Source organism: Ambystoma mexicanum, chromosome 4p, assembly GCF_040938575.1.
Source record: "Ambystoma mexicanum isolate Mex_15411 chromosome 4p, UKY_AmexF1_1, whole genome shotgun sequence".
Lineage (NCBI taxonomy): Eukaryota > Metazoa > Chordata > Amphibia > Caudata > Ambystomatidae > Ambystoma > Ambystoma mexicanum.
The window spans coordinates 1,163,831,266-1,163,844,954 of NC_090927.1; the positions used below are offsets into that span (position 1 = coordinate 1,163,831,266).

Consider the following 13,689-nt stretch of genomic DNA (forward strand, 5'->3'; position numbering starts at 1 on the left):
AAAACTCCCAGTCCACTACGAACGCGTCTCCTAGAGCTCCTCTCGGGGGAAATTCCCTTGAACAGAACAGATCGCACTTCCTGTTGGTGCTTGTGGCGAACAGATCCACCTGAGGGGTTCCCCAAAGGGCAAAGATCTCTTGAAGGACTTCCTGAACTAGCTCCCACTCGTGGGAGACTGTGCTCTGCCTGCTCAGAGCGTCCGCTGTCAAGTTCTTCTCTCCGGCTAGGTGGACTGCCGATAGAGGGATTCCTTCCCGAATTGCCCAAAACCATAGCTGCATTGTCTCTCTGCACAGTGGCAGTGATTCTACGCCTCCTCTTTTGTTGAGGTAGCGCATGGCCACCGTGTTGTCCGTCATTATCAGGACATTTCTCCCCTGTACTGATGGCAGGAAAGCTTTCAGCGCTAGTCTGATCGCTCTCAGCTCCAATAGGTTGATGTGTAGTCTGGACTCCGATGGAGACCAACGACCGCTGATGGTCAAGTCGTTGGCATGGGCTCCCCACCCGGTGAGTGAGGCGTCTGTGACTACTGTTATCTCCGGCCATAGTTGCCAAAACAGTTCTCCTTTCAAGATGTTCTCTGGATAGGCCCACCATTGAAGGTCGCGGGCTACTTTGTCCGGAATCCGGAGGAGATCTGTCATTCTCCCTGAGAATTGCGACCACTGAGTTCTCAGTGCCCACTGAAGGGATCTCATTCTCAGGCGAGCCTCTGGCAAAAGGAAGATGTAGGATGCCATGAGGCCTAGCAACCTCAAAAAGTCAAAGGCTGGGAGACGTTGGGCATTTTGAAACTTGTTGACCATCTGCAGAATATCTTGAGCCCTCACCTCTGGTGGCGAGGCTTTTCCCAGGGAAGTGTCCAGGACCGCTCCAATGAATTGGAGTCTCTGTGATGGTATCATCTGTGACTTCTTTAAATTGAGGGAGAAGCCCAGTTTGTGAAGATAATGGCAGACATAGTCTAGCTGGATCTGAGCTTGTTCCGAAGATACAGCTCTGATCAGCCAATCGTACAGGTAGGGGTAGACGTGGATCCCTTCCCTCCTTAGACTCACAGCCACTACCGACATTAGCTTGGTGAAGACCCTCGGGGCGGAGGTCAGCCCAAATGGCAGAACTCAAAATTGATAATGAGAGTCGCCAATTGCGAACCTCAGGTATTTCCTGTGTTTCAGATGGATAGGCACATGGAAATAAGCATCCTGAAGGTCCAGGTATACCAGCCAGTCCTGGAGCTGGAGGGCCTGAAGGATCTGAGAGAGAGTTACCATCTTGAACTTGTCCTTCCTGAGGAACTTGTTCAATTCTCGTAAGTCCAGGATGGGTCTCAGTCCTCCGTCCTTCTTTGGTATAAGAAAGTAGGGGGAGTACCAGCCCTTGTTCCTGTCCGCTACAGGTACCGGTTCTATGGCACCTTTCTCTAGCAGGTCTATAATTTCCTGCAAGAGGAGCAGATCTGGAACTTTTAGAGAGCTGTGCCCCGGTGGATGACTCTGAGGGACATGTAGAAAGGGTAGGCAGTAACCCTGGGCAACTGTCTCCAATGCCCAAGCATCTGACGTAATAGCCTGCCATTCCGTCAGATGGTGAGTTAACCTGCCCCCTACAGGTGTCTTGTGTGGAAAGACCTCAGAGTGGTTTGGGGGAAGCTGATGCAGATGCCGAGGGTAAAGAGGCACCTGCTGCTGCTGCGGCCTTAGTATCTTTGACCCGTCCACCTCGGGTGGATCTGCTTTGGCCTCTTTGAGCCGGCTGTCCTCTGCCTTTCCCGAATGCAGAATAATAGCGAAAGGACTTTCCTCTTCCAGAAGTTCCTGAGGGGCAAAAAGGAGTTTGGCGGATTGCAGCTCCTAACGATTTTGCCTCTGCTTTAGATGTTTGCAACTTTTCCAGACTGTCATCAGCCTTCTTTCCGAATAATGAAGAGCCGTCAAAGGGCATATTCAAAAGTCTGGCCTGTACATCTGGAGCAAAGCCAGACTTTCGCAACCACGCATGCCTGCGGATTGTTGTACTTGCCGCCATGGCCCTGCTGATACTGTCAGCGGAATCGATGCCAGTTTGAAGTGACTCGCACATGGCATCCTTGCCATCTTTAATAATGTTAAGGAAGGCTTCCTTTTCCTCTCCTTCGGGTATGCTGTCAGCCGCTGATGACGTACACTCCCACAGTGTGTGACTGAACCTGGCGAGCGTACATGTGGCGTTGATGGACTTCAACGCCATACTACAAGCAGAGAAGACTTTCTTCGCCATAGAATCGTACCTCTTGTCATCTCTATCCTGTGGGACAGTAGGGTAAGCGGTCCTACTGCTAGATGAAGTTGCCGCTTGGACCACCAGGCTCTCTGGAGTCGGGTGTTTTGATAAGTATTCAGGGTCAGCAGCCGCTACCCTATACTTGGCTGACAATCTTTTATTGACCACAGGGATAACTTCAGGAGTTTCCCAATTAGATGTAATTTTCCTTTGTAAAGCTGCATGGAAGGGGACCACAGGATCCTCCTGTGGACCTTTGTCTAATATGTCTGTCAGGTCATCCTGTTGAAAAACAGGGGAAAGCGCAGACCAACCCATAAATTCAATAATTCTTGCCATAAGGGTCCTATAGGGTGTTTCGGCATGTTCTCCTGGGTCTGGCTTAACAAATTCCACTTCTGGGGAAGTGTTCAGCCCACTTGCCTCATGTAGTGACTCCTGTAGGTCCTTCAACCTTCTTTCCTCAGAGGTGAAATCCTCTGAAACAGGTAGTGTGGTCCTCTGCAACCCAAAGCTTTCCTGGTCAGAATCTTCCCCCTCTTCATAAATTGAAGATAGTCCAGGGTACTCTGACCTCTGAAATTGTGCAAAACCCATCTCTAAGGCAGAAGGAGCCAAACTCGTCATTATTGGGCGAGAAACCGTCGATGTCGTCAACGCTGATGTGACAGGCTTCGAAGGCGCCGAGAACGGCGTCGAGAAAACTGGAAGAGGTCTCGAAGAACTCGAGAGGATCGGGATCCTACTCGAGGATGTCAACGACGGTCTCAGTGTCATGCCGGAGGCCCTTGGAATGACCGTTGGCGTAGCCTTGGTCTTTTCTTTCATCTGCGTCGATTTCGGCTTCGACGATGGCGTCGAGTCGATCGACCGATGCGTCGAAAAATCCTTTGACAACGGCGTCGATGGCGCCGATCCATGCGTCGAAGGAATCTTCGACGACGGCGAAGACGGTGCCTTCTTACCCGATGGCCCGTGGCGCTCTCGGGTGGAATGTTTTGCTGGGTGCTGCGACTCGCAGCGTTTTGATTTTTTGGGTTTTTCACCCAGGGTATCACCCTCAGCTGTCTTCGAGGGGGTCGAGGCTGCTTTCTCGAGGACGCTTAACATTTTCTTTCTGAATTCCTCCCACTCAGCCTGAGAGCTGTGTTTTGTGGGACAGGAGACCTTTTCTGGGGAAACAGAAGACGACGAGGAAGGGGATCTTCGACGTCTCTTCTTTGAGTGTCTTGATCTCGATGAATGGTGGGAGCTACTTCGAGATCTAGAATGGGAATGTTTTCGACGGCGAGGAGACGAATGCCTCGACTCAGCCGAAGAAACCTTCGAGGAGGTTTTGACTGACTTAACTCTCTTGAGCTTCCCCTTGCGCTCCTTCAAGGCTTTCGCCGTCATGGACATGCAGTCCTCACACTCCGAACAATGATGCTCGGCTCGCAAGCACCACAAGCAGATCCTGTGTGGATCTGTTATCGACATTGTTTTACCGCAGTCTCGACATTTCTTGAAGCCGGATCGCGGCGTCGTCGGTTCCGATGAAGATGCCATTGAGAACAAGTTGATATTTATACGAGTAGATATAGAGGGTTATCCTGACTGAACTGAGCAACAACGTTCCGAGGCCCCACGAAGCGTGGAAAAATGGAACTGAGCAACGGACGCAGCGCGTGTCTATTTATGGGCATGGTGACGTCGGCGCCGATACGGTGGCCGTGGAGGGACATCGACTCGGCGGACGTCGACGCGCAGCGCCCTCTACAGAAAAAAATTCCCAGGCCAGCAAGCTGGAAACGTATTATCAAAGATAAGAAATACGTCGGAGGACACAATCCCTTCGAAGTATAACTATATGCACACAGGAGAGCAGTTAGCCGGTCAGGATTAGGTTGCAGGATCAGCCACTGCGCCGTGCATGACGGGGGTCGAGAAGGGGGAGAAGGTGCCTGGATACAATTATAGGTTCCAGAGTGATGAGCAGTGAAAAAAAGGTAAAAGAGTGGCTTGGCAATCCAAAAACTGGCCCACGAATGTCTTTGTCAACAGGTCAGCGAGAGGTTAGCCAGGGCTTCCACATGGCATTAATAGGCCCCAGAGGGATATGGCATTAATAGGCCCCAGAGGGATAAGTAGCTTGGGCAAATTCCCAGTCATGGGCACTGTGAATGGCAGAGCAGCCACGATTATCAAAGGAGGAAGATGTGAGCTGTAGGTAAGTATACTGAACCCAGAAAGTACAATAGTACAAAGAAACAAGACTTTAAATGGTATATTACACATATACATACATTATTATGTACATAAGGAAGGTAGATGCATACTTTTTTCAGTAACCAAAACACATAGGAATTCTTAATAATACTTTTCAAAGGTGGTCACTTCAATAGAAGTTGCTTGCGGTTACAATTGTTACAGAGTTTGACATTAATGCTAGGAGGCACTGCGGGTTTGCGGCTGGGTGGGCAAGGATCTGGGCTCGAAATCATGCCTCTGGAGATCCAACTGGAGCTCACCAAAGTTCTGGACGGATTCAGCCTCGCAAAGACATTGTACTGCAAATGGGTCAGCGGTCTCATGGTATTCGCGGTCTGCAGCTCTGGAAAGGTACAGCACCTCAGGAGCTCTTCGGAGCTCCTTTATCGATTACAAAACGGGGTCAGGACAACAGTGGTCGCTTCAATGTGATTGGAAGGGTCTGCAGACCTCTCTGGTTGTCTTCAGCTTTGGATCTTCTGTTCCAGTGGTCGACTTTCCTTTCAGCTCAGGAACCTCACCTGTTCTTCGGTTTCCCCACACACTCCTTTGCAAACTCTCTCAGCATTTTACAGAAAGGGGCGGGTGGCTGTCCAATCAGGACAGCCAGCCCCCCCAGTGGGAACTTGTTCCATTCAGGCACTCTGGCAGACAAAGGGCAAGGGAGTGAATAACCCCATTTCCTGGCTGCCCAGACACAATGGAGCCTAGGCAGGGGCACCAAAGGGTTCCCGCCAAAGGCAAAAGACACACACAGACTTCCCCCTCCCAGAATGGTAGAAGAAGGGCTAACAAAAGACAACCACACAAGAAATGACGAAAGGAGCCACCATGTTAGAACGTAGGTGACCCTATTGTGCACAACTGAGACTGTGGATGCAGTTGCGGAAAGAAATAGCACAATTTTTGATAGAACACGTCCACTGCTACCACCATAACTGTAGGGTTGTCACTGTGACTATAAAAGTCACAGGAGCAGAGAGAAGGGGGATACTAGGTATCCCCTTAACACTTCACATAAGGTGGTGTGTGCTAATCTCTCATAGTAAAAAGATTAAGGAAGTATACAAGTATCCCTCTATCCTTAAGAGCTGTAGTTACTAAGGATAAGGAAGGAATCTCAAAGGAGAGCCCAAAGGGATCCCAGTAGCACTGCACATAAGGTGCTGTGTGCTGCTAAAATGTTAAACACAGATGCCTTCAAAGAGATGTGGAGGAAGGCGGACTCCATAGTAAAGATCAAAAACAGAGAACAGAGTTCTAAAGGTCAGAGCAAATAAGAATGAATGAGGTGGAAAAAGGCTCCCCTCATTCAGGATAGAAAAAAAAGGTCCAGAAGTCCAGCAGAAAGTGCTGCGGGTCTCACTAGGAGAGGAGATGAAGCATAAACATGATAAATCTCCCTGACAACACCTTGTACATATACTTATTGCCAGAACAGTTACATGAATTGTTCCTTGATGTATTTCATATTTGTTATATAATAAACACCAACCACAATGTGGATTGTGCATGGAGCAGTGTGCTTAAATGGAGTCTGTGAAATGTGTCAGTTTGATGTCCGGATCCTATAGCCTGGATATGATTGGTGAAGACACTGTTTAGATGCAATTCCACATATATATGCTGCTAATGTCAACCTTGAAAGGTGAGAGAGGCAAATGACTGATGACCCCGAGATGTTCTGTTAATGATAGGCAGTGCCAAATACCCATGAAAGGGGGTTTAGATATGCAATGTGTTTTAGTGCACTGTAGAATGATGTAAATGTGGAAGGCATGCTACTAAAATGATGCTGGCTGCAGGAAAGCAAAACTGTAGTACTTTCAATGTTTCTATAATCTCCTTTGTGCTTTAAGAAACAATTTTTAATGGCAAACATATTTCCATTCCTCACCTGTAAATTATCCACCTGGACTTTTACTGCCTCCAGGGAACCGGTGAGAAGACGGTACCGAGAGAGGGAGTACCTGGCTTCCATCAGATAACTATTCAGTTCTTCATAGGACTCCTTGTAGGTACTCCACTGATCAAGCACTGAATGCAACAATATCTTTAATTGGCCAGCCTGAAACGCAAACACACATACAAGATAAGGAACGCATAGCACTACTTTTGCTCTTTGTCTTTGTGGCAATTTAGTTTGAAAAGTTTAGCAAAGAAGGAGGGTCACTTTACATTACGCATAATTTTCTCAGTCCTCCAACCAAGTTGCAGTGTGTATTTACACCAATTGCATTAACTTCCCACACAACATTCAACATGACTATCCAAATCCACAGTGAAGGGAAGACAAGGACAGATTATATGTCAAGACCGGAGGTGAGCATTATGCTAAACTTCTATAATTCTACTCCTCACAGCAGATTCAGAACATATCTTTTAAAACCATTTTTCCCCTTTTTTTTCTTAAAAGTTAATAGCAAAAACTGAACTACACATCCCAACAGTTCTGTGAAAATTGTAGTCCCTTAGTCCACTTCCTTGCTCTGGGGTCTGTGAGTCACTTACTGCCCATGCCCCTTCTTTCTCTGCTCTACGCAGAATTAAGTGCCCTGTTTACTTGCTTCATGTTTTGAAGAGTATTCTAATGGGAGGGCACAGTGTATAGTATTGAGCATTAGACATGAGGTGCTTACTTATTGGGCTAGAGTGCGGCTTCGGGGGAGGTCGCAAGCCAGACATGTGAGTACTGAAGTCACTCTAGGGCCCCCAGCTCATGCCTCCGTTTATAATTTTAATTATGTAATCTGCTCGGATCGCTGCGATCGTTCGCCCAGTACAAGGGAGAGTTTTCAGTAGGCACGCATTTCTGAGCAGCAGAGAGCCGTGGCAGCACGTCGCCTAGATGCATCCGACGCATATCGGGCGTGCCACGGCATGTGCAGTGAGTTTTCGGCTAGTACGGCAGTTTCTGGCTAGCGCAGAGAGAGAAAACATTACAGTTGCCGCTCCACTGAGCAACTAATAGCAGAGTTTTGTGGATGAGCGCAGAGAAGCTTATAAACTGTACACATGGTGCAGCTGTTTTAGCATGTTGGTGTGCTTTGCCCTGCAGTTGGGGGCTTCTTACTCAGCAGGTTCTGGAGAGAAGCAAGACCGGTTCTGAAATCTGTAAAAGAAGGCGCTTACATTGAAGGAAGAAAGCCATACCTGCCTGGAAGCTAATCTACTAGTCCAGAGCGCGTGCCATTAAACCTACTACAGGTACACAGGCACTCAAAACTGACAAGAAGACTCACAGGATAGAGTCAGGTGACTGGAGTGAGGACAGCCAAGAACAAATATTTCCCGAAGAGGAAGCAGACCTAAGTTTTAAAAAGGTAATGGGCGACTCCCTAGTTGAGGCAGTTGTGCAAGGGGCGAGACCATTACAAGAAAGGTTAGACGCTCTAGAGAGCTTCTTTGGGGATGGTTGGAGTAAGAAATTAAAGTTACTCACTGTAGTGACTAGAGTACTCATAGTCCATAGTCCCCTTTCCTCAGACCTCAGAGATCACTTCAGTAGGCGCTGAGTCCTCGGCCGGATGGCCGGTAGTCGTAACGCCCTGACTCACCACCTCGGAGCGAGCTGTGGTAGGCTGGGCACCCTCAGCACTGCCAGTAGTCGTGCTGGATTGTGCCAAGGACTGACCCTTGGTGGTGGCACCCGACAATCCTTTACGCCTTGAGGTCAAACAAGAGGACGAACTTGATCGCCCTTGCGAGAACAGCCCGCTAGATACCCGGAGGCCCTCGGCTTGGGAGCCGGTAGCCTTAGAGGCCTCGGGCCTGCCAGAACCTGAATCCGAGGAACCCTTGTCTGTGGGAGCCCCCGGAAAGGAGTCACCACGCTGGGGTACCGTGTTGACCAGAGGGCCTACCTTGTCTTGATAAGAGGTCCTGGAGACGAAGTCCTTAAGGTGCGCGGGAGGAGAAGTGTGGAATATCTCCCTCCAACGCGACAATCGATTCTTCAATGCCCTGTGACCGAGAGCGCTGCAAGCCGCGCACGCGTCCCAGCGGTGGTCGGACTCTAGGCACTCAAGACAGAGTGCATGAGGATCCAAGGCCGGGAATGAGCGGTCGCACGAAGCACATCTCGTGAATCCTCCTGCAGCCAACATGAGCCGGGGGTGGCGAGGCACCGAAGGGAGGTTAAATAAGATTGAAAAACAAAGAAAGGGAGCAAGTGGAAAGTTAAAAAAGTCTGTCTGGCTGCCAGGTCCGACACCGTCCTTGCGGAAAAAGGGACTGAGGTGAAGCGCCAGAGGGCAGGGTCTCGGTGGGGCGTTCCCATGCCTGAGGCCATGCCCCCACACGCTGTACTAAATTTAAAGGGGAAGCTCCATTTTTCACTGCCAAATGTTCTGGTACCGTCCCCATGTTGGGGGGCACCCACAAGGATGGAGGACAGGGGACGGGATATATGAGACTCCAGCGATGACACCAGCATGCCCTCGTGCCAGCCTCAAGAAGAGGAGGAGTAGAAGGGAGAGTTCAGACCCGGAAGAGGAAAACCTCTAACCTCTTCTACTCCCCTGGGTCATGAGAAGGAGCGCAAAAGAAAGGCTCCAGAGGCTGTTGATGCTTTTGATAAGCTGAAAGACGCTTACTAACAAAGATCGCACATGCCTCGCCTCCTACCCCCACCCCCAGGAGCGCAGAATATGAGGGACAATGGCACACTTGTCGGACTCGCAGGCCTCAAAAATCTCTAAGGGAAGGGAGACCCAGTTATACCATCCTGACTTGTCATTTTGTAAATACTTCTTTCTTTTCTGGTGAACATTATCCCACACTATTTTATAACTTAAAGGTAAGGATTGACAATAGGTTTTTTGGTATAGGCCCTTTTTATTTGACAAGACGCCACTAAGACTGCCTTATTATTATTTCATGGTCGTAGCTTGCTCCCATCTTACATTTAGGTTTAGATTAGGCATTTCATTTTTCTCACCCATTTATACAGTTTAATAAACACCCTTGAACTGTGTTCACTTGTGTCTGTCTTTACTGTTGCCACCATGAGTTCCTTACAGGGCACAAACTCTCCTTATGGAGCACATATTAGTCCGGTGCATCAGGCTGTTCACTGGCTTCCTGTGGCTCAAAGGATAAAGCTCAAATCTTTGTACCTGGTTCATCAAGCTTTCTACGGCCAAGGGGCTGACTATCTGCAACACACATGTTAGCCTTACATCCCAGGGCGAGCACTCCGTTCTGGAAGTGCTAATCAGGTGGCAATCCCCAAAATTCAGCGATGCTGAGTTGGAGGACGTGCCTTCTCTTTTGCTGCAGGGAAGTTGTGCAATGGTCTTACCTCTGACCCCACAGGTATTGACAACCACCTTCAATTCAGGCGTGCTCTGAAAACTTCTGTTTGAATCATTTGTGGTTAAGCTACTACCTTGGAATACTTTGCGCCAAGATGCTCTCGGGAGAACATGCACGCTATACGTGTTAATAAAATAACATGACAACAATCTGACCCATTTGCAGTGTAACGTCTTTGTGTGGCTGAATTTGTTGAGAACTTTGTTGAGCTCTCGTTGGTCCTCCAGAGGTACGATCCCACTCATCTAAACCCCTCACTAGAGTGCAGGACTATAGAATCTAAGACGAACGACCGGGCGATAACCGTCCTTTGTTGGAGCGGATAAAAAAGGCGCCAAAACTGCAGAGCGACCAAGGAGAATGAAGAGATCCATGCCAAGGGTCCTCTCTCGCGACTGCTGCCGTGACATCCCATTCTGAGTCCTTCCTTTCATCAAAAGACAGAGGAATCGGGAGACCGGGTCCCTTGCTGTTGCACAGAAGAAAATCCAGCTACGTTTGTTTCTTCTAACCCAAGGTACTGTGGGGCTAAATTTAGACCTTACCTTCAGCCGAAGAGTCACTCCAGTGCGACTGGAGTGATTTACAAGGTGTTTGGGTGCCCACCCATACCTCTGGCCCAGGCTTTACAGCTTGTGTCCTTTATGGTGTCCCTTGCAGGGTCCCTATCACTTGTGTTATCTTGCTAAGCATTTTGATTCTAGTGACTAAAGTTTGCCTTTCCAGCTGCTACATGAGACTTTTTATTCACTCCTACACTGACGTTTTTGCTAGTTAGGGATTGGGCTAACAAAGCATTAGAAACCTTAAAAAGTGTTACTATAATGTCTAAAACTATTCAAGTGTGTATAACCATCCCTTTCCTTCCCACAGACTTTGTCTGCTGTGACTTGATGATCTGAATGCCATTACCGCTCATCTATAATCTATGCAAGTGCACGACTTTACTAGTAATACGGTAGAACAGTCATTAGTGTCATTCTCTGTAACAATTGTAACTGCAAGCAACTACAATTGAAGCAGTCACCATTGAAAAGTATTGTTGTTATTTCCTATGTGTTTTGCTTATCTAAAAAGAGTATTTAGTTACCTGCCTGTGGATATAAAATATATATATTTTGATAAGTGTATAAGTGTTTCTTCGGACTATTGTATTGACTAGCTTCAGTGTACTTACCTACGGCTCACATCCTCCTCCTAAAATAAGCCTGGCTGCTCTGCCATTTTACCAGATTCGTTGGGTAGTACAGACTTATTCTAAGAGTGCCTACCTTTCGTGCGGACCTCAGATCCCTGGGCGTTCATGAAGGTTGTGAAACCGATGGCAGCGGCCATGAAGGAGAGAGGAATGAGAGTCATAGTTTACTTGGACGTCATCCTCATTTTGGCGGCGAACAGACAGTGCTGCTAGAGCAGGTGCAATGGGTGACGCAAAGATAAGCCAAAATTGTCCTTCTTTCTAATCAATCTAGCATTCCATGTTTAGATGTCTGGAGTATATGCTAAGCCACAAGAGATGTTAGGGAAGTCTTGAAGACAACATACTTCTTGCAGGGGAAAAGAGCAATGGCTGTCCTTCTGAGATTCTTCCAGGGGTTATTGGGGATGGATTCAAGAAGCCTGTGTTTTTTGTGAGAAAAGCGCAACCGTTGTCTGATTCAGGTGCAAAATGCTGTTCTTTTGTCGGAGAAGTTTTGCTATCATAGTTTTATAACAATATCTTATAAAAGCTACATGGTAATAGGATACATTTTATAACTATGTATGTACTGCTGCATTGTGAAAATGGACTGAAAAGCATGCACTTCAGCTATTCTACAACTGTTCATGTCTCATGTAATGCAATATTTCTTCATATTCAGGAGCTCTCTGCTTAAAACTGTGTTACACATTCCAGTTGCCCAAATGGCCATTGCGTTCACTCAAAGAATGCACCAACAATAAACCATTAAAATAAATATTAAATGTGCTACTGTTCCATCATATTATTACACATATGTCAGATTTATCAACAGATGTGTTGTTGTTAGACTGTGAAGAACTGCAGTGTCTCACCATGTGATCCAGGTTTGCCCAGCTGTGGTTGAGTTCTCGAAGGGTGCCGAGGACACTGGCCGAGGCTTTCTCTTTCTTATTCTGAATCAAACAAATACCACTCTGCTCCACCTTCTCCAGTTCTTTTTCTTTGGCTTTTATCATCTCATCTAACTCCTGAAAAATGCAAATAACGTTAGACAAAACAGAAAATGTGATTTCTACTCCAGGTATGTTGTGCGTTTGTTCATGACCAAACATTGTGCAGTAGACATTGCTGGCATTGCCCAGATGAGTGTCAGGATGAAAACATAGCTGCAAGAAAGGATCAATTAAAACACACCTGTTTACACTTGGCTTTTAAATATGTATCATTTTATGAGAATCTAAAAAGTATTAAAGGTTCTACTCTTCTACTGTTCTACTCTTCACATTACCATTTCTAGTATTGAGCAAAGTTCAAGGCTGATGGATACGGGAAACTGGCAACGCAGAAGCTCATATTGCTCTCTGGACAGAGAAACATCTACAAGCCTATGGAGAGTGAAACACTTTGTACAGAGAAATCTATCCTGTTGAACATAATCTCCTGAGGCTTATGCTCTAGCCCCCAGGTCATCACTCTAATCTAAGCAAGTTTGTAGTATCTTCCAAGTGTCCCACCTAGGGTAACAGTGGCCGAGTCACCAAGGCGAACTTACACAGAGTGGATGAAGGCTAATAGGAATATAGGAGTACAAGATACTTATTCTAAATGAAGGAATGTCCGCACAAGGTCATAGTTCTATATGCACTTTAATGTTGCGTGCAAGTAAAAATGCTGGATGTACGTTTAGCAGGTATGTACAACATTACAGATCTCGGTTGAGATGATAGAGTAGACGCTCATTGGAAGGAGTCAACTACCTACGCCATCATCCAGCAACGTGTTACAACTTATGGCTCCCCTGCCAGTGTTTTACACTGTCCTGATATCATGTTAATAAGTTTGCAAGTAGGGTTGTGGATTTATATATCTGCCACCCTACCTGCATAAAACTGCAGGTATTACCAGCCTGGTTATACCGGTGCCGATAATACCGGCAAATCCCCCCCATGGAGTCCTATGCGACTTCATGGAATGGGGTTTTACCTGCGCTTGCGTCCCTTGGAATCTGCTGGTAATTCAGGCAGACCAAGTGCCGGAAACAGTATTACAGTATGCCGGTATCCCGCCGGTATTACCAGCGGGATACCGGCAAACATGTAATGAGGCCCTATGTCTCTCTTTTGGAATTCCTGTATTATTTTGCCAATTGCACACATCACCTTACCGTGTAGTGCAATGGTGTTACTTTGTATCCTCATAACTTTTGATCTTTGGTTACTTTTTATATGTGCCTAAGGCAAGCTCCCAGCAGCAGTGATATTTTTACTGTATTTGTATTCTTTTACGTGAGCACTTTCACGTTTACCAAAAATTGCTACTAAGTTGGCTAGCACCAAAAGATGGCTGTGCTACAAAGGTTTTCAGCTTTTCCTTTTGCCATATTATAGATTGGCCTTTCTCCTGCCCTCTCAGTCCTGGAAATACCACATAAGGTCATGCACTTGCCTGGGAAAGCTGCTGCTTTCTTGGGCTATTGAGCCTTTGTGTGTGAGCTACGGGGATGTGGCAGGGACTGCCATATCCCAGTGCACATCCCCTAGTGCCAGAAAGGCTGCTATTGGGCAGATGAGAAACCAGTAGTTGTCCCGGATTAGGTAACTACTGGCTGTTTCAATGGTGTAGATACTTAACATTGGTGGTCTTAAACTTGCTTCCCGCTCCAGTTTTGGATAA

General features: G+C 47.2%; 1 protein-coding gene across 17 annotated transcripts in view; it reads right to left on the reverse strand.

The window, feature by feature from the left end:
* The window catches only part of SYNE1 (spectrin repeat containing nuclear envelope protein 1), a 1,651,720-nt gene that overhangs the window by 302,639 nt on the left and 1,335,392 nt on the right, over nucleotides 1-13,689 (reverse strand). For all 17 annotated transcript variants that reach the window (XM_069606781.1, XM_069606782.1, XM_069606785.1 and 14 more), the window contains 2 exons: nucleotides 11,889-12,044; nucleotides 6,415-6,585 (listed from right to left, as the gene is read on the reverse strand). In XM_069606781.1, coding sequence (XP_069462882.1) covers nucleotides 6,415-6,585; nucleotides 11,889-12,044 — 327 coding nt within the window. The remainder of the gene's footprint in view (nucleotides 1-6,414; nucleotides 6,586-11,888; nucleotides 12,045-13,689) is intronic.